Source organism: Indicator indicator, chromosome 7 (genome assembly GCF_027791375.1).
Source record: "Indicator indicator isolate 239-I01 chromosome 7, UM_Iind_1.1, whole genome shotgun sequence".
Taxonomy (NCBI): domain Eukaryota; kingdom Metazoa; phylum Chordata; class Aves; order Piciformes; family Indicatoridae; genus Indicator; species Indicator indicator.
Window position 1 is genome coordinate 23,644,241 of NC_072016.1, and position 25,560 is coordinate 23,669,800.

General features: G+C 38.1%; 1 protein-coding gene across 1 annotated transcript in view; it reads left to right on the forward strand.

The window, feature by feature from the left end:
- Positions 1–25,560, forward strand: part of RET (ret proto-oncogene) — a 76,911-nt gene that overhangs the window by 18,419 nt on the left and 32,932 nt on the right. Inside the window, exons 2-3 of the mRNA XM_054382700.1 lie at positions 23,392–23,643; positions 25,236–25,529. Coding sequence (XP_054238675.1) covers positions 23,392–23,643; positions 25,236–25,529 — 546 coding nt within the window. The remainder of the gene's footprint in view (positions 1–23,391; positions 23,644–25,235; positions 25,530–25,560) is intronic.

The window sequence follows — 25,560 nt, forward strand, 5'->3', positions numbered from 1 at the left end:
CCTTTCTGTGCCACAGTTGTCCTGGAGTGAAATGGGGATAAAGTTCTTGACAACTCAAGGAGTAAGCGGGAATACATTAAAACCTGGTGAGACTACTTAGTACTACAGTGATGGGGAGGGATTCTGTAACAAGAAGATACTATTTATGTTTTTAAGGGAATACTAATCCACACATAAACCACACTCTGTGATTTGTGTTAGTTCTATAAAAACCTTCAACAGACAAGAAACCTTTTGCATCTTAGAATAGTTTAGAGCTGTTACAGATCTGCACATTCAAACTGCCACGTGCTTTTCTCATTGGGCAAGGAAATATTTATCACCTTAGTGTTGGAAATGCCTTATAATGTCCTAAGTCAGGTATTGTGAAAAGAGCATAAGGTCTGTGGAAATGGATGAAAGAAACCCATATGAATGCATAAACAAACATCACTGCTGTTCATATGCTATTAAACCATGGGGTAAGCATCTAGACAGCATGAGGACTATTGGATCATTTTATGCTATTGGTGTTTGAGCAGGAGGAAATACGGACTGCCAGACCTTGGACAGTGAGATTCTTCGTGGATATTTTGGTCCTCAGAGTGGCAGTATCCCATAGATGCTTGTCAGAAACCTTACTTTTTCGGTAACCTTAAGTCCATCTTTCAATGACTGTTACTTTGAGAACAGAATTAGCATACTGAATACTTACAGAGGATTCTTGGGGCAAGAACAACCTCTAAGCTCAGATTTGCCTTTTTTTCTTCATCCACTTGACAGTGTACTCAACGAAAAGAAACTGAAATGATCTGGCCAACAATACACAGTGATCCAGGAGGCCACTCTAAGTGGGTGTTTTTCAACCAGTTGTTAGAGCTCCCAGTTCAGGCTTTGCTTCGCAAGCTATTGAAGCCTTTTCTTTTAGATCAGTGACATGGAACAGTGATCAGTGCAGCAGGCTTCTCATTTTGTGGATTGCTGGCAGGAGGCAGACTTCCTTTATTTCAAAGTGGCGACACTGAGTTGCTAGGCTTTCAGCCTACACCTCTGACAGCTATGTATTAGTAGATACATTAATTTTCTAAGGTGTCTAGGTTGATATTGGAATTTTTCCGGTGCACTTCATGTATCTTGACAAAAATTTTAATGAACTATTAATTTACTTTGACCCTCTTCCCTCCCCCCCCCCCCCCCCAATATCTAAGCAATAGCAACAAACTATCATAATACTTCAGTTTTGCTGTTGGCTACTTCTGTGGTTGTATTTTGGTGATTTTCCCCCAAGTTCTGTGAAAAGCTGTAGCAGTTGTCCTAACGTGAAAAATGGGCAAATTTGTAATCATTAAATGTGTAATCATTACAAATTTAGTTCAGAGATTGAAACCTAAACAAGGGGAAGAGTTTGGCAGTATGCTTCCCACATTTTAAAGAATATATAGGAAAATACAGAATAATTGAGGAACAGTTATGCTGAGTAGTATATACTGATATGACAGAGACAGTGTTCTATTTAAGCATATTAATTGATGATTTGTGTTTGTGGCCACCTAACTATAGAACAATGTCTTTTTTATGTTACTCTAAAATAGTAGTCTTTGCCATTGCCTAAAAGTTTTAAGAAAAGCGAAGAACAAGTTCATTGAGTAGAGTATCATGCAGACTATGGCACTTGCCTGCTCAGTCTGATGTTGTGGTGAAGATTGATTTAATGATATTTTCCTCATAAGAAGTTTTCAAGAAAGCAATTTCCCATTTTTTCCTAGTGTGTTGTCCAGGAAAACAGGAATGAATTCTGTTCAAGTTATTGGAAAAATCATGGTTGTTTTCCTCCTGGAAAGAATAATGGCAAATTTCATTGGGACATCTGTTTGGTTATTTGAAAAAAAAAATGGCATGAGGTTAACTTTACTTTTTTTTTTTTTTAATTCAAAGTGGTTGTTCAAAATATTATTTGATTGAAAATAAATATTTGAGATTTTAATTAAAGGTATATACAGAGCTTTTCTGGGTGCACATGTCTCTACATGTGCAGGGTCTTACCTAGCTGATCTTTTTTGACACAATTTTATTCTATTTATGGAAGAATAGAGAAAAATGTAACAATCAAACTTTATTATGGTTAATGCCTTAAACATTGGAAGTCATCTGGAATCTGTAATTGAATTACCAATCCACTATTATAATTATTTTAAGCATCTATTTGCTGTTTCCATGTAAATAATGATGAGCAATAGGGAATCGTTACTTTACTCAGCACGTTTGTTAGCAATTTTTCTTTTCACTGGAACTCAAAAAAATTGAAAACCAGAAGGGGAGGAGCTGAGTGTTTGGAGGTAATGCTGACTTGGATTAAGTTAATAACAATATTTGAACCTGGGATGTTACAAGGAGCGAAGTAGAGACCCAAATTGAACGGTATGTAAATTCATCCTTTTAAGGCTGAAACAAAAGAGGGGTTAAGGTTTTTTCATGTCTGTCTCTCTCCTGAGCTGTGGTAATTTCATGAAATTGCTCTGCAACTGATCTGGGCAGGAAATCAAACTTCTTAGTCAAAGTCTAAACCAGATTTGTAACTCTGAGAACTAATTTGTATGCATGGAACTTACTATCACCTCTTCACTCATTCCAAATTTTTTTAATTAAGTTTTCCTTTTTTTTTTAGCTGACTTGTAATTTTGGAAGTTTGTTCCCACTAGTTTGCTAATCTGCCTCTGTCTCTTGCCTTTACCAGATTTATGTAGCAAATTATGCTCAGTATAAAAATAGATTAAATATTTGACATAGGGTAAATTTCACAGGATCTTTACCAGCCACAATAACTTTTAGATGCTTAGAACATGTTTTCAAAAACTACTTCACCAAAATAACCTAATTTTTTGTAGTCATTGTTATCAGGCTGCAATATAGATAAATTGTTTAAAACATTTTAGTAGGTTGAATGCACTCTTACAATTATAATCTGAATTCCTCCTTGGATGTTTGCTGAACACCTCTACTTCAAGGTGAGAAGGGTGTGCAGTAGCTGCGTAGCCTGACTTTTGAACAGCTTCTGGCTGCAGTTTCCGTGAAGGAATTTCTGCTTTTCAAGGTCTGTTGCTATGGCGGAGTTTGTTTTAGAAGCACAACGAGTTTAGGCAGTAAAAAAGTCATGATGGAGAATTTGCGTTATATTTAGATAAGATTTTCCATTGTTACAGTTGTGCTAAAAATTTTACTCTCATTTCCCCGGCTTTGTGCACTTTGCAGTTGGATGTGCTTAATCGTGGTTTACTAGTTTACAGTATCTTGTTTTGTCTTGTAGTTTCTAACCGTTTCTGTTGAGTTATCCATTAATACTTCTTTGACATAAAAGCACATTCAAGGTTTTTTCAGTGCATGTTGTGTTTTCCCCATGTGCTGTTTTGTAGGGATGCAAACGGGCTGTAGAGGATTTGTGTTTTGTCTGTTGTTTGAAGTACAAGAGCTGTAGTTCTTTCATTAGGAGCATGATGCTCAGGGTTGCAGATTAACCAGCTGCATTCATGTGGTCACAACCTTCCAAATTTACTCCATCAGGAGGGGAAGAATTAATTATAGTCTTAATTGACTGTTTCCTTGGATGTAAGCAGGAAGGAACTGCTAGGAGGCAAAGTGATTAACCAGTTAAGCTAGTTACATCAATCAAATGTGTGAGAAAGTTCATCATCCCAAAGTAAAGTAATGTCAAAATACAAAAGCCATCAGATCTTTCATTGGTGTTTTGCTGTGTTTTTTCTGTGAGTTTTCAGAGAAGTTGCAAAAATAAAATAAAAACGCATACAGCTGATTCAGTTTATGTTCCACAATCTGAGTTATGGGACAGATAATGCACCTATTTTGCATGTAGTCCTCATTGAAAGACCTTAGCATGCGTGATCAACTCAGGATACTTTGGCTTATTGTAGCAGAGTGGGTTGTGAAGAGCAGCTTTTAAAGATCTAGGTTGTCCATACAGCATTTTTGCTGGGCAGAACCAGTTTAAGCCTGACTCACTCTTTTATTCATGCACAGTTCTACCATGGCTTGGCACAGCTGAGGTAGCAGTGCAGGAGAGGAAAAGATGAAATGTGGGTGAGAACTGCTTTTGCTGATATTGCTAATAAAGGCAAAGGTCTGTGGTGGTAAGGTCCCAGAGCCTGAGGGCATGAGCTCAACATAGAGCATATGAGTAACTTCCTTTGCTTCAGGGGAACTGCTCATGCTTATATTTAGCTGCATGAACTGTGTTTTCAGGACCGGAAACTTCCTTGTGGTGCATTCTTTTAGGAAACAATCCAATTTCTCTTACGTTTATCTGTTGATAACCAGAAGTCCAGTTCAGATGGAAATAGAAGGCTTCTATTTGCCTGAGCTCTGGAGCACTGTGGGTGCCAATCTTGTGACAATAAAAAGAAAACCTAGGAAATAAAGCTGTGCAGGAGGTTAGGACGAGTGTGAAGCTGCAAGAAAAATAAGGCTTCTATGAAGTTAACATTGGAAAAGCTAGTTAGATTTTTATATAGTCTGAATACTCTAGAAACAGCATGTGAGAATTACCCTAAGCAGTTGTTGTTTGTAGCTACAAGGTTAGGCTTCAAAGTCTGTGTGTTGGTTTACCCACATGTGTACTTGTGCTTATGAATGAGCATGACCTGAGTATACAGTCTAGTCTGTGAGGTGTGAAGTTTTTAAATTGGAGTAGAAATATGAACAGTGCTAATCTTGTCCTTGCTTTGTTTCTGTGTTTTAAACATGGACTCAGTAATGACTGATATGCTGAATGTTAGCTAGCAGCTTCACTTATGAGATTTCCAGGGTAAATTAATTGTTTCAGAAAACAGGGTATTCTGCATACTTAAGAGACAGATTTAATCCAAATTGCCCCAGAAGGAACACGATTACAGTTTAAAGAAGGAATTAAATTAATTTCTTTCCTGATTATAGTTAAGATCTATGCAGTGCTGTTTGTATTACCATGTATATTTATTGTGTGGATTTTATTTATATATATGCCTTATATATAAAAATCAAGTATATAGCTGCATTAAAAAGTTGATGCTTTCAATCTTTTAGCATTATGCTGTATCTTTGGCAGATGATTCTCATTTTGGATAATGAAACATTTCAGGGAAGGTACTCTTTCTCTGGTATATAACTTCTTAAATTTTCTTGAATCAAAGGTAAAAGCTAGGAAGTAATTTTGGACAGTAAAGGTCTCTATGTTATCAAAATGTCTTTTGGCTGTAGTGTTTTCTTGGACTCAGTGTAAAAAAGATTATCTTAAGTAATAGGACAAGTAGCTCTAGCTGGCTTTGCTTGAGTAGGGACATCGGGCCAGATGATCTCCAGAGGCTTCTGCCAGTCTCAAGTATTCTGTGTTTCACTCTTTTTAAAAAAAAATCTATAGCACGTGACAACATTTTCAAAATAAGTGCCATCTGTTTGTGCCTTCTCAATTTTCGTCTTAAAGTGGAAAAGATATTGATTACTGGCTATGTTTGAGAGATGGACAAGGTGTCTCAAACATGAACCAATCTACCACTAATCTGCCATGGCTAGGGTAATGCTGAGGAAACAGAAATGTAGTCTGCAGTTGAACAAGCCACTTCACTCTATATCCAAGCCATATGGCCATGGAGGTTGCCCATTCTCTTCTGAATCTCAGCCATATGACCATGGAGGTCTGCTATATAACTTCACTCTCTGTCTCCTGCTCCAGAAGGGGCTTATGCAGCCCTATGAGCAAAATATAAGTTGATTTACTCTGCCTTTATTCAGGGAAAAGTGAATTAAACCCATAATGAGTAAATCTAATTTAAAAATTACATTGTTGACCATCACTGCAGCAACATGTGAGATCCTTTCTAAGATTCGACAATCAAATGTATAAATTAGAATATGAAATGAAATATGCAGCTAGGCTTTTCCATTTTGAGAGTCAGAGCAATGTGATCTTGTAAAAAAAAGAGGTATTTCAGAAAAATTGGGTCAGCCAAAGAGCTTTGAGTAGAATAGGTCCACAAAGTCCTGATGGCATTCACTAAAAGATAGTGGGCTTAACAATATGCAGACTGAGTGACTCCACTGGGCTTTTTGATAAAGTAGCATTCATTCAAATGGATAGGGATCACTGAAGATTTACAGTTCATGTACTACATTCAGTTTGGTTTAAAAGTGAATATTGTCCAACTTTAGAAACAATATTACTGAATTACAACTACGGAGAAATGCATTAAATAGCACACTAAACACTTAGAATAGTGCTAATAGTTCAAATACTATTTTGAACCTAAATTGTGGATAAAGAAGTTAAAACAAGGTAAAACATTACCCATGGAGTAGGAGCTGAGGCAATAAAATGTTGCCCATAGCATAAGTTCTTGAAGTGTAGCACTTTCTCATTCTTTTTGACTGAATATTTTTATGCAACACTCCCCTAGCATGTATCTTTCCGTCCTTAGGTGTGACCCAAGTTCACACACTTATGTCACTGCAGATACACTATAATTTGTTGTTTTACCCTGTCTGCAAGCTTTTGCAAAGTGTTGCTTGTCATCTCAGGCTTTAAGTCTATAGGCTTATTGACCTTAGCAAGTTTGGATCAGATCAGTGATTGTGTTAAAAACAGATACTCACTTAAGGTGTGCCTGCACAGTCAGTTGATTGGAGTCCATAGCCCATACAGGCTCAGCATTATTTACACAGTAGCATGAACTCACATGTGCAGTAAACCTGTGGTCTCTGAGAAAGAGAGCTCAAGTGCTGTATGCCCAGGCTCTCCTTTGTGAAGTCTGGACAGGCTTGGCACAGCCAGTTAGTCTATACCTTACATCTAGCTCTTGTCATACCATTTCCAGTCTAAGAGGCAAGAGTGCTGATGAAAGATACCTGATCCTTAAAATTTGAAGCGCTTAAGGAAAGCCCTGAGCCCACTGTTCATCCTTTAAAGAGACACTGGCCTAGTCTGAGTTAGAGCACAACTAATTCTGCTCAGTCATTTTAGTTTTCAGCTCAGTGTCCTCTGCATAACTGGACTTTCTGCAGCTAATGGCATGTTTTCACAGACCGTGTCTGCTTCTAGCAGTGACAACCCTCAGTGTTTCTGTACCAAGGACTGGTGTGCAGACCAAGGTCATGTGTACTGCTTTGAGGGTGCAGAGTAAAAAGTCACATCCTAACCCGACCAGCAAGGCGTTCCAGTCCATATACATCGTAGTAAGTATAAAGGTGAAGGATCATGAGAGTCAAACTCTGTTCAACAGCCAGCATCTGAAGAGGATTTTGTCCATTCTGGTTTTGATCCAAATCATGTGTTCTTGAATCCAGTTCCAGAATCCAGCTTCTGAATCTGGTTCCTGTCTGCCACTGTGTTCAGTCTGAGTCTTCTGCCACAGCATCAGTGGTGATGGTGATGGTGATGTAATTGGCATCAGGAAGGTTGGGGTTTCTATTGATTTTGTATATATTTAAATATAGTATTACTGCTTTCATTGACTTAGCTTTAGTTTTCTTTTCCAATTCATAAGTCTCTCTTCTTTTATTCCCTTTCTTTTTCCTTTGGGAAGGTAGAGGGGGTTCATAGAGTCTGTCAGTTGTTTAGGGGCCAGCCTGACACTTGACAGACATAGTGTGTGTTTTTCAGGATCCCCCACTTCCAGCAAGACCAATGAGATGGCAAGCTTAAAAATTAGTCAAAAGGCTGCACCTTGAATTGAATACTGTGTTCAGTTTTGGGCCTTTCATTGCAAGAAAGACATTGAGCTGCTGAAATGTGTCCAGAAAAAAGCAGTAGTGCTGGCGAAAGGTCTAGAGAGCAAGTCTTTGGAGGAATGGCTGAGGGAGCTGGTATTGTTCAGTCTGGAGAAGAGTCAGCTGAGGGGAGACCTCATTTCCCTCTACAACTACCTGAAAAGAGGTTGTAGTGAAGTGGGAGATGGCCTCAAGCTGCACTAGGGGAGGTTGAGGTTGGATATTAGGAAGAATTTCTTTACAGGAGGAGTGCTCAAGCATTGGATCAGGCTGCCCAGTGAGGTGGTAGAGTCGCCATCTCTGGAGGTGTTCAAGAAACATTACGCTTTGAGACATGATTTAATGGCCACAGTGGTGATAGGGCAACAGTTGGAACTGATAATCTTAGAGGTATTTTCCAACCAGAACAATTCTATGACTCTACAAAATGTGCATTTTAGCCATAAGAGGTAAATGTTTTTAGTCATGTGATGACAAGGATGCTGCAAGGTCATTTAGAGTCATTTTCAACTGAGACAATTCTATGTTTCTAGGACAGTATTGGTAAATAGTAGGTCTGTTTCTGTGAATCTTACCCTCTCATATTGCTACTAAAATTTCCATCCTCAGTTCAGTGCCAGCTATAATTCATGTAACTAGGTATCCCATGCCTATTGGTTATTTTCCATCTTTCTGATACATCCATTTTTTAATGCAAGTATGCAAAGCCATGCAGTCAGTAAGGGGAGTATATTTTTTTGCATCACAGGCTGAGTGCTTCCAGTGCTCTTGACATTACATTTTTATGACAGTATAAAAATGTATATATGATGCGATTCCTACAAATTTTAGCAAGGACGATACTTCTGGAGCATATCAGAGAGACTTCTTCTAAATTGCTTCCCACAATTGTCTCATGTCTCAGTGGATTATTGTATTTGCAGCATTAAATGGAACTGATATGCTCAAGTACATGGAGACAGACCTACATAGTAGTACCTCCAAAGGAATACACAGAGTAGTGTGAAGGTGCTGGGTTTCACTGGCAGTTCCTTTGTATCAGAAATCAAGGTTTTTTTTTAAAATGCAACATTGTGTTCCAAATGTAGAAGTTCATTTGATTAGATAGCTGAGCAACTTTTTCTCCCGTGCATGACAAATGCAGGAGGTGAGACCCTTTCTAATAACATGCAAGAACTAAGCAATAGTCCCTGGTAACAGGAGTGCGTTTGGATTGACTCATGCAAGCCTAAAGCCAGAATATTTTCTTTCCTTGCAATCAAAGTTTATTAAATTGGTAATAGCTTTAAACATGAAGAAATTTTCAGGGGACTGACACTTATTTTCTTTCTGATTGCTTTCATTTTTGCCAGTTGGTGTGTGGGAACTCCCAGTGTATGCCAGCAGAACTAGTCAATGTTCATTGTAGAGCAACAGGACAGCCACAAAATACTTTTAAGCAACTCGGCTGACACTTTTCTCAGACTGAAGTCTCATTAGAAAAGTGAGTGGTCATCCAGTCCGTTTTGCTGTAGTTCACTCAGGAAAGTATTAGTGCATCAGCAAAACAAATGCACACTAAATATGTGTAAAATGTGACACTTGTGGTTGTCACAACCACTGGTTGTGGTGGTTGACACTCTGGGAAGTAGCATGAGCACTCATCAGTGAACATCCAAGACATGAAGATGATTTATACACTGGATTATTTTATTCTGCAGCCTGAAATGGGTACCTGGCTTTGATTCTTGTATGCATTTTGCATCATACGTGTAGCGTTTAACTTGTGTTAAAACTGAAACTGAGTTTGTTATTTTCAGTTAAGAACTGAGTTACCAAATAATGCTTTAAGTAACTTTTATTTTTTCCAGAAGAATCTTCTCTCAAGTTTTGAATACAAAGATAAACACATAGCATTTTGTTATGGACATTTCATTGTGTTACACAGATCCTGTTTTATTTCCTCCTTCTTCCTTCTCTCCAGCATTTGTTAATCCCATGTAGCGTAAGAATCCCAGGTTGGTTTCTTCCCTTTCTGGCATCACAAATTCTAGAAAAGTTTAGCTTTTGTCTTGAGCCTGTTAGCAGAAAAGATTTATGAAAGGAAAAGTATGCTGTACAGTGAGCTGTTCACTGGTAGCATAGAAAAAAATGTGAAAATTATAAAGGCTTGTATGTTGTGGTTTCTTTTTGGGATGAAATGTAGCAGTTACCATTAATGATAAAATGGGAATAAATAAGTGTATGCTTAAGTTTAAGCTTTTTAAAGTTTTTTACAACAGGAAGCATCAAGGCAGGCAGCTATTTATTCCTGATTCAGGGATGCTATTCCATGCAAAAGCATTCATGGAAAAAAATGCACTTGAGTCTTAGCCATGACAGAAAACCCTACTTGGTTTGTTGATACCGATGTGTTTGCACTGGTGTGGGGGTTTTAAGGCACAGGTGAAAGTTTCTGAGCAGAGAAACTAAACCTGCAATTTTGAATTTACATTTCAGTGGTATTCAGTTGAAATCTGACCTTCATTTTCATTCTGCGTTCTAGTCTTTTAGCCTGCGAATATTACTGCCTCAATAAGCAAACAGGGGAAGGAGAGGAAATAAAGGATTTTTTTGCTGATGCAGAAATTCGAAATTGGAGCTCTTGATGAAATAGTGCAGCAAGCACCTTGGCAGAGAAGAATTGAAAAAATGCCTTGATAAAATGTGCATAGAGATGCTGTGCTGGACAGAGTAGAAAACATAATTTTCACCATCTAAAAAGGATGTAAATGTATGAATTTTGTGCTTCAGCATTCTTTAACATTCTGTGATTCTGTGAGTTGCCATGGGACTAGTCTCTGAATGATTACAGTATTTCATTTGAGTCTGGGACTGTCACTTATGTTTTGTTTATGCATCAAAAATGTGAGTCAAATGATTACTCTGTTAGTCTTACGGTTCAGAATATATGTGAATATCAAGGACTATCTCTGTGCATCTGTGCACCACAGGACTTGGAACATACCTCAGATGTAGTAGAAATAGCAATGAAATAGCTATGAAATATGATAAGCAAATTCAGTCTTCAATAATCAGAGGTGGGTTGTTTAGCATCTGTGATTGTTTGACGTGCCCTGTAGCAAGGGGCTGGCCTAGAACCCAGAAGTTCACTTACAGGCCTCAGCTATTTCAGGTTTAACTGATGCTTTTATTACTTTCTTCAGACTTCTCTAGTTCATCCCTGTAACTTGTCAGGAATACAGTCCAGTTCCTATTTATCTTAAAAGTTAGTTGAGAAGAGCTGTCTAGAAAAGCCAGCAGTGTCACATTCATATCATTAGTGTTATGTCAGGCTGCTTCCAAGTCTTGTCAATACAATTTCTACCCTTTTGCTGACAACATATATGCTTTAAGACAACAACATAATGATGAGGGACTGTGCAGTAGTGACTGAAAGTCCCCAAAGGAAAAGTTCTGGCTTATAAAACAGGTGAGATAGAGGAGTTTCTTGTCTAGTTTCTTTTTTATGATGGCAAGTGCAGTGTACATTTTTATTAAACTATTTTAAAAGTAGGTCTGTATTGCAAGAGCATTTAAGAAAAATGCATTCTCTACCAGGGTGCCTAAAGGAATTAGAAGTTCAAATGCAGATGTGTCATAACAGTATTTTAGACCTTTTTTTTTTTATACTTTCATTTGAAGCATGTATGCATATTCATTAGAAGGACATAATAGAAATTAAAAGCTCAAAGTATCAAAACTGTGAGACCTTATCTTCTGCATTTAATTTCTGAGATCACCCAAAAAATAACAATCCACACCTAAATTACAATGATCTAAATCAAAATGCTCTGTTACTTCATGACAAAACTTTAAATAAATAAATAAATGCACTTACACTGAGATGTCACTTCCTCTATTGAAAAAATTGAATTGCGGGCTCATAGCTCCCTTGAGTGCTTGGAAAGAGAATAGCAGCTCTTAATAACAGAGCACTTTCCTCTGAGAAGTGGACATTCATATCCTTACTATTTTTCTGGTGAACTTTCAACTACCACCAGCAAAAGTTTTCATTGATTTCCTCCTCCTGTAAGGTAGTAATGATACTGCTCTGTTTCGTTCATGAACCACAGGAACTGGAGAAAATGAAGGAAGCTAGATATATCAGATATCCAGGCTGATCTATTTCCTCTGTTACTATGTGAAGTCTATCAGGCTAATTTTTACACATCTGCACTAAATATCGAAAATAGGTTTTCCAGTGCCACAGTGGACAATCCAAAGTAGGAATCTGTCAAGATGCTGTGAAATTGTCCACTCCCTAGAAAATAAGAAGGTGCTATGTGCAACTTTTCTCCAAAAATCAGACTCTTCTTGCCATCACCCAGATAGAGGGGCCACTGTTGTTACCAGGAAGAATTAGACATCATGACATTATCCCAAACTGATACTTCTACCGTTTGGTCAAGTGTTACCATTTTCTTAATCGTTGCAATCAAGTGATGCTGAGGAGGTAAAAAGCTATTTGTAAGAAATATTGGTACGATTTCACCTGAGTATATTGGCCTTTTGAAGATGACATAGGCATAGGAAATGGAGGTGTTTGTGGTCATTAGCATTCGAATTGCATTGAGGTGTCAGGAGGTGAGCCCTGATCTCTGTGACTCGTATTTATAATTGATGGGAAGATGGCAGTTCATTTTGATGATGCAAAATGAAGTGCATCTGGAAGAACGGAAATGGGGACATGTGAGCTCAAGTAGTAATGTAAAGCAGAAGTTTGTGCATGTTCCAGTCTGTCATAAATCAACAGTTAATTGTTTTCGTTTTCACAACTTGGGATTGTGAAAATTTAGTACTTCATTAAGGAAGCAGCACGGTGATCTAAATCTGTATCTTAATGAAGGAAATGTATTGATACTAATGTCCTCTTGACTAAGATAATGAATTTAAGGTTATTTGTATTTATCTTTAATGATTCTTTCATTTTATCAAACATGCTGAAAAATTTCTGCAGATAAGATTGGTGATTTATTTCTTTTTTGTGAAACAAATACATTTAGTTGTCAGTAGCTTGTTCTCCAAATCATTGCTTTAATGTTTACCTTACATGTGAGTTCAGCACTGCTAGGGTAAATACATGTGAAAGCTAATCAAAGTATAGCAAGCCTTTAGAGTACTTGCATGGCACTACATCATCATTGGAGGATTTTGTGGGTTTGAGATTTGCAGCTAGTGTCAGTTGTAGCATAGAACAGTGATGCATACATCGCTGGTCTTCTCTGGCTTCTTGTTATCACAAACTCTGCATATACATAACATATTCTAGAGGGCACAGTCTAGACATTCTAGGAGTAGTGCGCATAGAGCTTGAATAGACAAACAGTCTTTATTCTAAAAATTAGAAATAAACTATCAGATTAAATCTACATTTTTGTCTTGACATCTCCTGTGATGGTTTGAAACTGTCTTTTTAATTTTTCCTTGCAAAGTTCAGAACAGAGAAAGTGAAAGAATGTAAATAAGTCACTATTGGGTGTAAGAAAGCAAAATAACGATTGTTCTAAACACTTCCATTGGATAGATAGAAATGTTTAAGAACTATTACCCAAAACAAAGTAGGCATTCTGCACATTCTGCGTTCGGCAGTGGGGGCAGTTGCTGGGCTGTCTGGCTGCTGTTTCTTCTTCTCTTCTGGCTGAAGATAACACGTACTGACCTTGGCAGCTAAGTTAACAACTTTCTGCTTAACTAACTCTGCTTCTCTGTCCAGGGGGGTCTGGGGGGGAAGCTCCTGGGAGAGAGAGAGGCCCCCTTTGGGAGGGTCCCCTTGGGGGGAAGCAAAGGGAGATCGGTTGTGCTTTTCTGTTGATTGTATATATTTGTGAATGTTGTGAATTTTGTGTATTTGTACATATTCATTGCATTTCATTGTAGATTTTAGACTCTGCTTGTAAATACAGCTTTTCATTTGCTTCCAGACTGGGCTAGCCTGGTTATTGTCGGTGGGGAGGGAATTTCAGCTCACACCGACACACTTTTTTTTACTTTTGGCGCCCAACGTGGGGCGAGCTAGAAGAAGTTGTGACTCAGTTCCGATCACTTCAGAAGCAGCTTTCACTCCTTCATAAGCAGCTAAAATCTCTTTCTCTGTTGGAGTGTAGTTTGCCTCTGAGCCTTTGTAGCCACGACCCCAGAAACCAAGAGGACGTCCTCGTGTCTCACGTGGAGCTCTTTGCCATAAGCACCAGGTTGGACCATTGTCACTCGCGGCTGTGTACAGAATGTTCTTAATGTCTGGGACCCGTCCGAACTGGAGAATAATTTCCCTTGCCAGAAATACAAGTAACATGAATGAACCTTAAAGGTGTTGGGGGTTTGGGGTTTGTTGTTGAAACCAGAGAATCACTAAAAAGTAGTGGTAAATTAGGGTGACCTTGTGGTTGCAGAGCCTGTCTGTGAGAGATATGGGGGTTTATAAAGATATTGCAATATTTACTCTGTTTTGCCTTTCTACAAACCTGTATATAATGCGTGAAAGAGGGGACCATTTCAAGTGTAAAAGGAACCTTTGATTATCTGAATATCTGACTTGTATGTCTTTAGCAGTGCTAGGTTAACCCCTAGCCCTATCCATTTTCTGTTGAGAGGGAATATGTTGAGAGGATGCATGGTATGAACTATTATTAGTCAAATTTACCTTTAAAAAAGTGATAAAGATAGTATACAGGACTATACAAGATGTTTCTAGCAATAGGGAAGTATTTATAGAAATCTCAGTAGGATGCTTCCTGATTTCTGATGCTGAAACTGCTGAAACCTTTGTCTATCTTCAAAGTTTAATGAGCTCCTATTTTTAAAAATTAATTTCTCTCAGTGTTCCTTTTGCTTTAGACAGATTCACACTGATAAAATGCTATTTAGTTACAAAAATGTGATTTGCATTATCTCATCCAAAAATGAAAAATCATTGTTTAAAATATTTCCAATTAAGCTTCCATATTAAAGTTGGAAAAGATTCAATAGTGTATGCAAGGGGGAAGCAATTTGAACCTGTTGCTACCCTTGTTTCTTTTGTTGTTTGTGTAATTGTTAGATGCTTACATAGATGCTAATCCAGGATTAGGTAGTCCAAGAAATAATGTCTTGACATGGTGAATTGGTGGGTCAATATTTCTTTGTTTACGATCATGGGCTTTATGATCCTGCAGAGTCACCTTTGGATAGTCCTGATGGTTGCTCTTGCTGAACAATTTAAAGAAAAGAAATGGTTGAAAATGTAGTTCTATGTATATGTGCATGTATATTTCCACAAATTCTTAATCCTACTAATATTACTTGTATTAGAAATGCTGTGTCCAGCAGGGGTAGGGAGGTGATTGTCCCCTTGAATTCAGCTCTGGTGAGACCACACCTTGAGTATTGTGTCCTGTTTTGGGCACCTCAGTACAAGAGAGATGTGGAGGTGCTGGAGCAAGTGCAGAGAAGGGCAGCAAGGCTGGTGAAGGGCCTGGAGAATAAATCTTACGAAGAGCAACTGAGGGAGCTGGGGCTGTTTAGTTTCAAAATGAGGAGGGGGAGGGGAGACCTCATGGCTGTCTACAACTATCTGAAAGGACGTTGTGGAGAGGCTGGTGCTGGTCTCATCTCCCAGGTAATTAATGATAGAACAAGAGGAATGGCCTCAAGCGGCAACTTAGACAGGAAATTAGGAAACATTTTTTCATGGACTGTTCAGGCTTTGGAATGTGCTGCCCAGCGAGGTGGTTGAATCACCAACCCTGGATGTGTTTAAGGGTCGTTTGGATGTGGTGCTTGGGGATATGGTTAAGGATGAATTTTGCATCATTTTCGGTTATCAGTTGGACTTGGTGATCCTGAGGGGTCTTTTCCAACCTGAATGTTTCTGTGATTCTGTTGGGTTTTTTTTCTTATTTTAACCTTGATACATACATGATCTATGTATACACGTGCACTCTACCTTCAGGTATTTCATGTGAAGATTTTTACCTGTCACCTACTGTAAATAAGCCCAAACAAACCCTCAATCAGTGCAGCTTTTAGCATGGGCTTTCTTTGTGGTGTCACTTCTGTGATGCTTGTAAACTTGGAGCTAGTTGTGAAAGCTAAATACAGAAGGGTCATTGGAAATAAAAAAGTGTGCAACATGCCTGTACGAAGCTAAAGTGGAGTGCTATAAAAATGAAACATTGTCACCTTTTTTTTTATGCTGCCTTGTAAAACTCTAATCTGACCAATATGTAAATAAATTCTATTAAATATTTATTAATGTAATTTGTGCTGCAATACAGCAGTCTCCTTATCTTCCATTTCAGCACTGCAAAATTACATCTAGTTATTCTCAACCAATTAAGCCATACTTAAAAAAATAAGTATTTAATAACACTAAGTAGGGGTGACAGAATGAGAATCTGAAGAAATTTCAGAAACCCCTGCAATCTCTTACAGAAGCTTTCTGTGCACATGAGAGGTAGTCTTAAGTTGTAATAATGCTGGTATTTAAAACAGTAAAGCATCAAAAATGTGCCTTCCTGCTAAGGTAAAACAAACCAAAACCAACCAAACAAATCAAAATCCAACATACAAACAAAAAAACCAAAACCCACAAACAAAACAAAACCAAGAATGCAGCAAGAGAAAGGAAGATTTTAACCTTTTCTGCACCTACAGAAATGAGTTTCTAAAACTTACCTAGAAGTAGAGGCTCTGAAAGGGAAGTGTTGGCACAGGTTTGACCTTGGTCTGAACTGGGTGACATAGAACTAGCAAGTAGAGTATTAGTAGAACTGTTGTCCTGTTCTCTGGTAAATAGTATACTGCACAGATTTTCCATTCTTGAATTAAGACAAAAATTTAAATTTTGGTAGTTCTCCCAAATCCAATTGAAAATTGTTTGACAAATTTTGATGTATTTTTAGGGTCTGTCTTTGATCTTGATTTTTTTAAAGTTATGTTCAAAATGCCTGATAGAGGAAGCAAGCTTTCTGTCTGATTCATCTTTTGACTTTACCAGCTCTATATTACTAACATCTTGTGGAATTCACTGTTCTTTTCCTTACTGGCAGATTAATACAGGTGGGTGACTGAGGTTTTGTTTTGTTTTTTTTTTTTTTTACCTGCTATTTGTATCTACTTAATTTCTATGTTTTCAGCCTAAAACTCAGGGTTGTTTTCAGTGTGAGCATGGGAATCTGGTGAGGAAAATCACAAGAGAGGCAATTAACTTAAAGGAAACTTGTTTAACAGGTCTGGGATATATTCTAGTTAAGTATTGTTTCTGCTTACCATCACTTTGTAAGGACCTGTTCCCTCTGGAAGTATCATATTCTGTAAAACACATGTATTTCACTGATACTGCTGCTATTGAAATTCATTCCATCATTCTCTAAGAATTGTGCTACGTTTAAATGTACACAACAGGTGAAACTTAGCAGTTATCCAGCCCATAAAGTTTGAGCCTTCTTTCAGAAAATCCTGGTATGAAGCTGTACAGTGGTCTTTTCCCAACCTAGGGTCCAGACAAGCTGCTTTATTAACAAGGAATTTCTTTTTCACTTTAATACAGGTTCTTATGTTCTCTGGTTCATGTAACATCTGTTACAATTTCTGCAATGATCAGTGTAAAAATAACACACCTAAAAATACATAACATCATGCTGCTGAGCTGTGTTTAACAGCTCAGTAAAGTGCATGCCAATTCTTCTATTTGTCATTGTTCTAGTGACCTTCAAATGCCCCAGGAGTCACACCTAGGCACTAATGCTTCAGCGTAAACTCTGTGAGGGATGTGGTTTAGCATCAGACTTGGCAGAGTTGGATAATGGTTGGCCTTGGTGATCTTAAAGGTTTTTTCCAACCAAAATGATTCTTTGATGGCAGCATTTAACTGGACTTCTCTGTATAAAGCCAGGAGAAGTTTTTAGTAATTGCCTTTGTGCATGAAGCAGTCTCCCCTGAGTGGTGGTTGTAGACCTAGTCTGGTCAGAAGGCTGGTCTGCCTTGGTGCCTGGCTGTGCAGGCATGTAGAGGGGTGCACAACAAACCTGAGGTTCCTCCACCACTGCTCCTGTGTCCCCATCCTGCGTGCTGTGACTCTGTGGTCAGCTGAGGACCTCAGAGCAAGGTGATGAGTGAGTGGTACCACATGGCACAAGCTCTTCACCACCCTGCAGTTTCTGACTCAACCTGCCTTCATAAAGGAAACTCTTAGCTTGTCCTGTGCCATGAAGTGCAGCTATGAGCTGAGCTCCAGAGCCATTCCTTGTTGACAGATCCCTTCCAGAGATGCTCAAATGATGCTTTTCAGGGTGCTTTGTTTAAACCATGGTTGTGTGTTGCCCTGGTGAACATTAGTTTTCTGAGTGGTTATCTGTGGTGAAGTGCAGCCAAGTCTATTGGAAATAATTGTTATTCTGTGACTACCTTGTAGATGAGTCCTGGTGTAAATGAGGGCCAGTGCAGCAATGTGTACTTCATTTGAAACCATGCTGCTGAACTGAAGGAAAGATTGGAGTGATTCCTTGTATAATGTGGAGATTGTGCTCTCTGTTGTCTCTGACTGAAGAAACATTCTTCTAAATGCTGGCAAGAGCTTTATTCTGATGGATCATGTGGAATGGTGGATATTTTCTTAACTACCTTTCAGGGTGTTCAATTAACATAGTGTTTTTTCTAGATATGCTGTTTCATGCTACCTTTCCATTAAGTGACAGGGGTTTGTTCTAAATTAATGACTTTTTAGTTTATGAAGATGAGTTTATTTCTTAATTCTGTAGGGGCTAAAAGGACTCTAAGTGGGCAAGTCCTTTAATTTGAAATATACCAGTGCATGGCTGCTTTTGTTCTCTGATGAGTTGAATTTTGGCTATATTATTACTAGTAATTCAACATAATGGCTACTCATCAAAAGTAAAAATAATTATTTCAGGAGCACAAAACTAACGTAGTCAGATAATTGCTTGTTGAAATCTGATGCTGTGCAACAAATGGGGGATTATTAGCAGCAGACTCCCATGTTCATCTGTTCTATATTTAAATGCTCTATGTTACAATGATGGGGCTATCACAGCATTAAAAGCATACTCTTTTCCTTGGAGATGTACGTCAATTCTTGATTACAGATTTTGATTGCATGAGGGCTTTGCCAGTCTTAATAAATTGCTGTATTATCCTCCAAAATGCTGAGGAGGTCTGAGTAATTTTTGGGGGTTATGTAGGTGTATATTACTTGCTGGATGAAAACAACCATCATTCCATTTCCATTTTGCTGATTTTTATTTGTGTGTGCCTTTCTTACATTTTTCCTAAAAACACAAGTCAGTTCTTAAATGCATCTTCATCCAGTAGGCATGATGAGATTTGTGAAGATTTTCATCTACTGGAAAAAAGTGGAAGTTGTAAAACAAACTAGTAAAAAGAAGCTGTAAAGTAGCAATCGTTCAGACTAGAGAAATTTTCAGCTTACGCGAGTAATGAGACTCAAAATAAAAAGATATGTTAGATTTCATTTGTTTGGATCTTTAAATCAGGAGCCTTTTGTTTGAATACACGGTGTGACAAAGTGAACAGTGATCATTTACGCTCTGAATTTTCACTATGAGCTACAAAAAACACCTGCCTACTTAGCTTGAGGCAAATGGTTTATCTAAGTGGAGAGCCCACTGTTCCTGTGGGTTGAGCTCTTAGATTGTCAAACCCAGCTTCGAGAAGGAGCTAGGTGCTATGTCTTACTGACCAGTAGTTCACTGGCTGCTGTAATCTGCACCAGCTTCTCTTCAGAAGAGGATGATGTGGATGCGTCTCTTGGCTTGTGGACCAAGGTGATGGGATGTTCCTGAACAGTAACTCCACTGTGTGATATTTGTCCTCTATTCTCACTTATCTCAACATGCTTTGAGACACTCCCCAAGTGACCCACACAGAGCTGAGATGTTTCCACTTAACCTAAGTGCATCCTTTCCCAGAGGAAACCTTGGGAGTGAGGTAAATCACTTAAAAACAGGTTTCCAAAGTGTGCATTTGTACTTTGAAAGATTGTTACAAACACTGCTTGGGAAAATGTCTTACAGTGAAGATTTTCTCTACACTACTAAAAAAATTCATGACACTTCATTTTGTGACTGAAAAGTTAAATTACGTTATTCACTGTTGTAGTTCCATAGATATGACCATATTTTGACTCTAATCAGTTTAACACTTTTCATCAAGAGTATTCCACTGCTACGCAAGACTATAGTGGCAAGCGTAAAAAGTACTAAAAATATAGTTTTCTATAACAAATTTTGTATTGAAAGAATCCTTTTGTATCAAAAAAGGCATTATTTACTTAATCATTCGTGACTGAAAGATGCCACATGAAAAAGTGCCATATTTCAAAAGGCAGTCATGAAGGCTTGAGCATAGATGTAATCTAATTTCTCCACTCGTTTTATCTGCTTTCTCTCCCTGAACTGGAAAACTGCTGTCATAACTGTATCTATTTCCTGTAGGAGCTATTAGTCCTGCAGGGTTATAAGCATTACATCCGCTTAGACGTGATCACTTTTCTCTTCTGTATGTTACTGATATGCTATTATCACGTAACATTGCTCATCCATCAGACCCTGCTGTGTTTCCCATTTAGATTTTACAATAGAGGAGTGCTGAAGTGCCCTCTAAAAAACCCCAAAAAGTTCAAATTCCAAAATAGCTCAGTAACCCTCTTTCATGTTACTTACGTATGCTTCAGAGTGAAACCTTCTTGTGTTGTATTTCAAGGTTGTAATGTGAAATGTTTCTCTGCTTTTAGTTCCTAAGCAAAAGCACTTTAACCATCAGTTTTAAGCGTAACCACCTCAATTCCTCTTTATTTAAATGGCAGATTCAATAAAAACTCCATCTGGCTTCCATAGGAAGCTTGCACAAGTCCTTGGAAATTGATTTTATTTCTTTTCAGGACACGAGGAATTGTGGCCAGGATTAGAACCTCTTCCTTCTGTAGCATACTTGCCAGATGGCAAGTTTATTGAATCTGGTTTTAACTTACTAGAGCTTAAGGGAATGAACTCAGCTCAGAGAAGTGGGTGCTACGTTTCTACTTCAAAGGTCTCCTTCAAAATCAGCCTCCAAGATTTATATGCACAGTGTGGTTGTGACCTAGGCAGTCTGTTGCATACCTCTTATCTCTTTCAGCACTGGAAATGGAGTTACAGTGACACAAACCACTTTACAAAATCCCAATAATTGGAAGATCAAGTAGCATTCAGTGAATCTTGCTACATGGCTAAATCAAAGTTTTTTGTTGTTTGTTTTGCCATCTAAATTTCTAGTGTTTCCCTTGAAATACTTGTCTTATAATAAAAATATGCACGTGTGTAATATCCACTGGTGCTGCTTAAAACTGTCCTTAGATGTTGTCCCTAATATAGAAGTATGCTCTGTCCTAAGAACTAAGAAATAATGTCATTTTATCAGCTCTTAGGTTTGACTTAGGGAGAAAAAAAAAAACCTGTGCTTCTACTTAAATTTCTTACAGTGGCTTTTCCAGATATTTTTAAGTGGCCTTTATATTTCTAAATTATTTTATGAAAGAATCCTCCTCCCTTTTCAAAATACGAAGCATTGTTTGCTGTTTCTGTTAGCTACAGAGAAATCAAATTTCTGTATTACAGGATTTTTTTTCTTTTTTTTTCTTCTGAGAATAGAGAGACTGCTCCTGTGAACTGCTGCCAAAGAATTTCAGACTTTTCTTTCAAATGCAGAACAGTCAGAATGCTGACCTCTGCTGAGGTGTAGTTGCATACAGATTTTCAGACATTTATGTGGCAATGTCTATCATAATTATTCATGTGCTTTGTTAAACACGACTGTGTACGTGCAGTGTGCGCCCAGATTTGTAGAGGAAAGCAGATGAAGACTAATACATTGTTCAAGATTGGGAAATAAATAATAACTACTCCAAAATTGTTCCCTTTTCTAGTTTCACACTTTAGACATGCATAATGTTTATATATACCCTACTTTCTATTTGCTTCTTTTACTGGAACCTCTGCTACAGTGCCAGTTCTTGCACCATGTGATGTGTTTGTGATGACACAGCAACAGTCACGTTCACCCCAGTCTTAGAAATAAGGAAATGTTCCTCTGTCCTGTATCTTACATTGTATAAGCTTCACTTGTATGCATCAGTGGGTTAAAAGTGTTTTTTTTTTTTTTTTTCAGTCTTGAGCAGTGAATTTACAGTGTTGAATTCCTTGCAAGGAAATTTTCCTAATTCTAGACCAAAGATTTGATAGAAAATATCTTAAGGAAATCTATTTGCTTGTACTGGGACTGGGCTTGCTGTTTGGATATCGCCTTATCCCTCTTAACAAACCAGTTTGTTAGGACTTTTAGTACTACATATTTACCAGGATTTTCTGCATTTAAAAAAAAAGACAGGAACTGGAAACATATTTGGAATTTAGTATGAAAACTCAGGAATCTACCTTGCAAAAAAGATCGTAATAGCACCAGAGACAGAAACAATAGTTTTCTTACAGGTAAAGACACTCTCTAAGCTTATTGTTGGCTTCCTTCAAAGGAATTAATTTGGAGTCAATTCACTTACTGTATTGCTTTGCCACTTCTACATTTTCCTTGCAATATATGAAAGAAAAAAATAACAAGCCTCTGTAAATCTCATAATTGCATCCAGGGCACACTGATGATGTTATGAATCATTGCAAGGTACAGTGGTTTCTGTGGTGTTTTTGTGTGACTAACTGTCATTGCAGGTGAAGAACAAGAGTGACAGGTCCAGTATTTCAGTACACACAAGTGCAATGAGCATCACTTTGTACCTTCCTTATCAAGCATTGCTCTGTGATTATACTTGCAAGCAGTATAATTGGAAGGGAAACATTAGAAAGGGGTAGAGAGGCCATTGCAAAGCGACCTGGAAGATGAGATCAGCTGAAGAAACGGGCATCAAGGAGCAGCTGAGCCCTTACTAAATGTAAATGTCTGTAAATGTAAAGGTGGGGAGAAATCGGAGAACAATGTGTCATTCACAACCACTATATTAACAATAAACCTACATTTCCCTCCCCACTTCAGGCAAGTCAGCTCACAAGTTTCCCATCTGTCATATTAAAAATACTTACAAGACTTTCTGTACCAGAAGTATCATGCCTGTCTCTTCAGAAAGGGAGGGAAACACAAAAGGGCTCCTATGTAAAAGAGGGTTTGTATAATCCAAGGGAAAGTATGAGAACCACTGATACATTTCTGTGTTTGCTCTCAACAAAGAGTGTGTTTAAGTTTTCAAAGGGTGCAATTTCATCAACATTTTTTCCCTTCTTTGAATATAATGGGATTGCAGAAGAGAGCTCTGGATAAGAACTTACGTTAGGGAAGCATAGCTTAAGGATTCTGCTTAAACTGGGCCATATTTACAACTGAAAGCAGTTTTGCTTTCAAAAAGCAGTTGATTTTGTAACTTGAACATAAACAAAAGGCCAAATTTTTGGTGGCTCTGTCCCTGGCTTGAGTGCAGCAAAACTATACTTATTTGCATGAGATGAAGATCTACCTTTTTTGTTCATACTTCTTTAATCCTTAGAGAATTAAGTCTTTGGCTTTTAGGAAATGCATCTCTTAAGAAAATGATAGTGCAAAAGTCGTTTAACTGGAAGCACTTCTTTTGTGTGTCTTCCTTTGCAGCTGCCTTTGGTCTCTACTTCCCCAGGAAAGAGTATTCAGAGAATGTCTACATTGATCAGCCAGCAGGTACACCACTCCTGCACATCCATGCCTTGAAGGATTCACATGGGGAAGTGGCCCACTTCCATCTCTGCCAGAACCTCGTAATTTCACGAGCAAGATCCCATGAAAATCATTGGTTTCAAATCCGAGAGAAAACAGGACTTCTCCATCTCAGCAAAAGCTTGGATAGAGAAGACTTTAACATGCTGTGTAAGTATGAGAAGACAAGCTTTTCTTGTTAAATTACTTGTTGTTAAAGTACATTCAGATCATGAAATTTATCCATTTGCATATAAGCATCAAATTAAAAAAAATGTTTAAATTTGCCATTTTAAAAAGAGGAACCAGTCCCAATGAAACCCACAGTAAATGCAGGGAACTATATGCCAAAGCAAATGTGGACCAGGGACAGATCCAGTTATTCACACTGTAGACTCCGATATGCTGGGAAAGTTGCGTTACTTGAAATACGTCTTCTGCATTTCACAGCTGTAAAAGTCATTGCTTTACATTGAGATTTATAGTTTGTTCATTTATTGAGGCAAATTAAGCCAATTCCACTTAGTTAATGCTGGGTGCTTAATGCCCAGAGCAGTGCAGTTAGTTCAAACTCCTACATAAACAGTCCTTGAACTGTGGTAATGTGGATTTGCACAGCACATTTCCATATAACACCAAACAGCTCTTGGGAGAAATGGTGAAGTCTGTGTCTCTCCTGCTCTTGAGATCTGGCTTTGTTAGAGGAGCTTTTTACTGAACTGTAGAAAGTTTTTTCGCCTTCCTTTATGCTTTAGCAGTAAATTGGTTTTGGTGATTTTGATCTATGAGGAAATTAGGTATCATTAGGTGGTGGAGGAGGAAATGGTTGGGGAGTTAATGGCATACTGCTGTGATCAGTTGCAGAAACTCTGCTTTTAGAGAGAGTCTGTAATAACTGTCTTGAGTTTGTAAGAGCCATATATCAATGCTACCCATTGACTTAGGTGCCCTGATACTGAAATATCCAACTTCAGATACTTTTGCTTTATTTTTTTTAAGTACTGAGTCCTTGGTATCTTACCCATTTTGGTATTCAGAGTTCATGAATATCATAGAGCTATTTGTAACTGAACAAAGAAAGAACAGCTATCCAGAGCTTGAGAGCCTTGTTCTGTTCATAGGGATCAAAGTGACCCACAGTATCATTTCAAGTCAGTTAGATCTGCTTCAGAGATATTATCATTCTGTCTGTAGTCAACCCAAGGTAATCAAAATGCTTGTGGGTGTATTAGATGCCACAGGCTGACCTTCCGTTATCTTTTGACCACTTCTTTATATGTCAAAATCATGAAGCAATCAGTCCTCTAAACATAAACAATTTGGCCCCCATGCACAACTGGTATAAACTATGAGAACACTGTGACTTAAATTGTAGTAGTTACAGGTCTGTCTTGAATCTGGTACCATTTTGTGCACTCTTTTTCCCTGATGCCGTTTGACTCTGTTCTAGTCCCTCCAAAAAAATAGCCCCATCAAAAAGCTGATTACTAGTAGTGACCTGGTTTGTGTCAGTGTCTTACAGACAGAATGCTGATACCATTCTGTGAGGTTCCACAATGTAAAAATGGTCTTAACAGCTATAGTTTTTTTGGCTTACTAAGGTTACTAAGACTTAAGGTCTTCCCTCCAGCAGATAGGATGTATTGAAGAATTGTTTAATAACAGAACTATGTAATTGTGGTATAATGGGCTAGAGTACAAAACGAGTAACAGAAATGTTGGCTTGTCTCCTGTAAAATATTTCTCCTGTGTTTTTTCTGAAGCTGTAGGAAACTTGATGCAATTATCAAAGGTGATGCTGTATGTCTTCCTTTCACCCCACCCTTTCCAAGAGAAGGAGTGCGACTCTGCTACACGCACCACTGTTTTCCTCTCCTTGATCAATGCTTCTGCACCAGTTTGCAGTTCCCTGACCGCAAGGCAGCTTTGCTTCACAGAAATGGATCTCTCCTTTCACATCAAGGAGAATAAACCACCTGGCACATTTCATCAGCTTCAGTTACCCTCAGTTCATCATCTGTGTCAGAATCTCAGCATTTCCTACAAACTGCTGGCAGGTAAAACTAGAACTAAGCTACTCATATACCA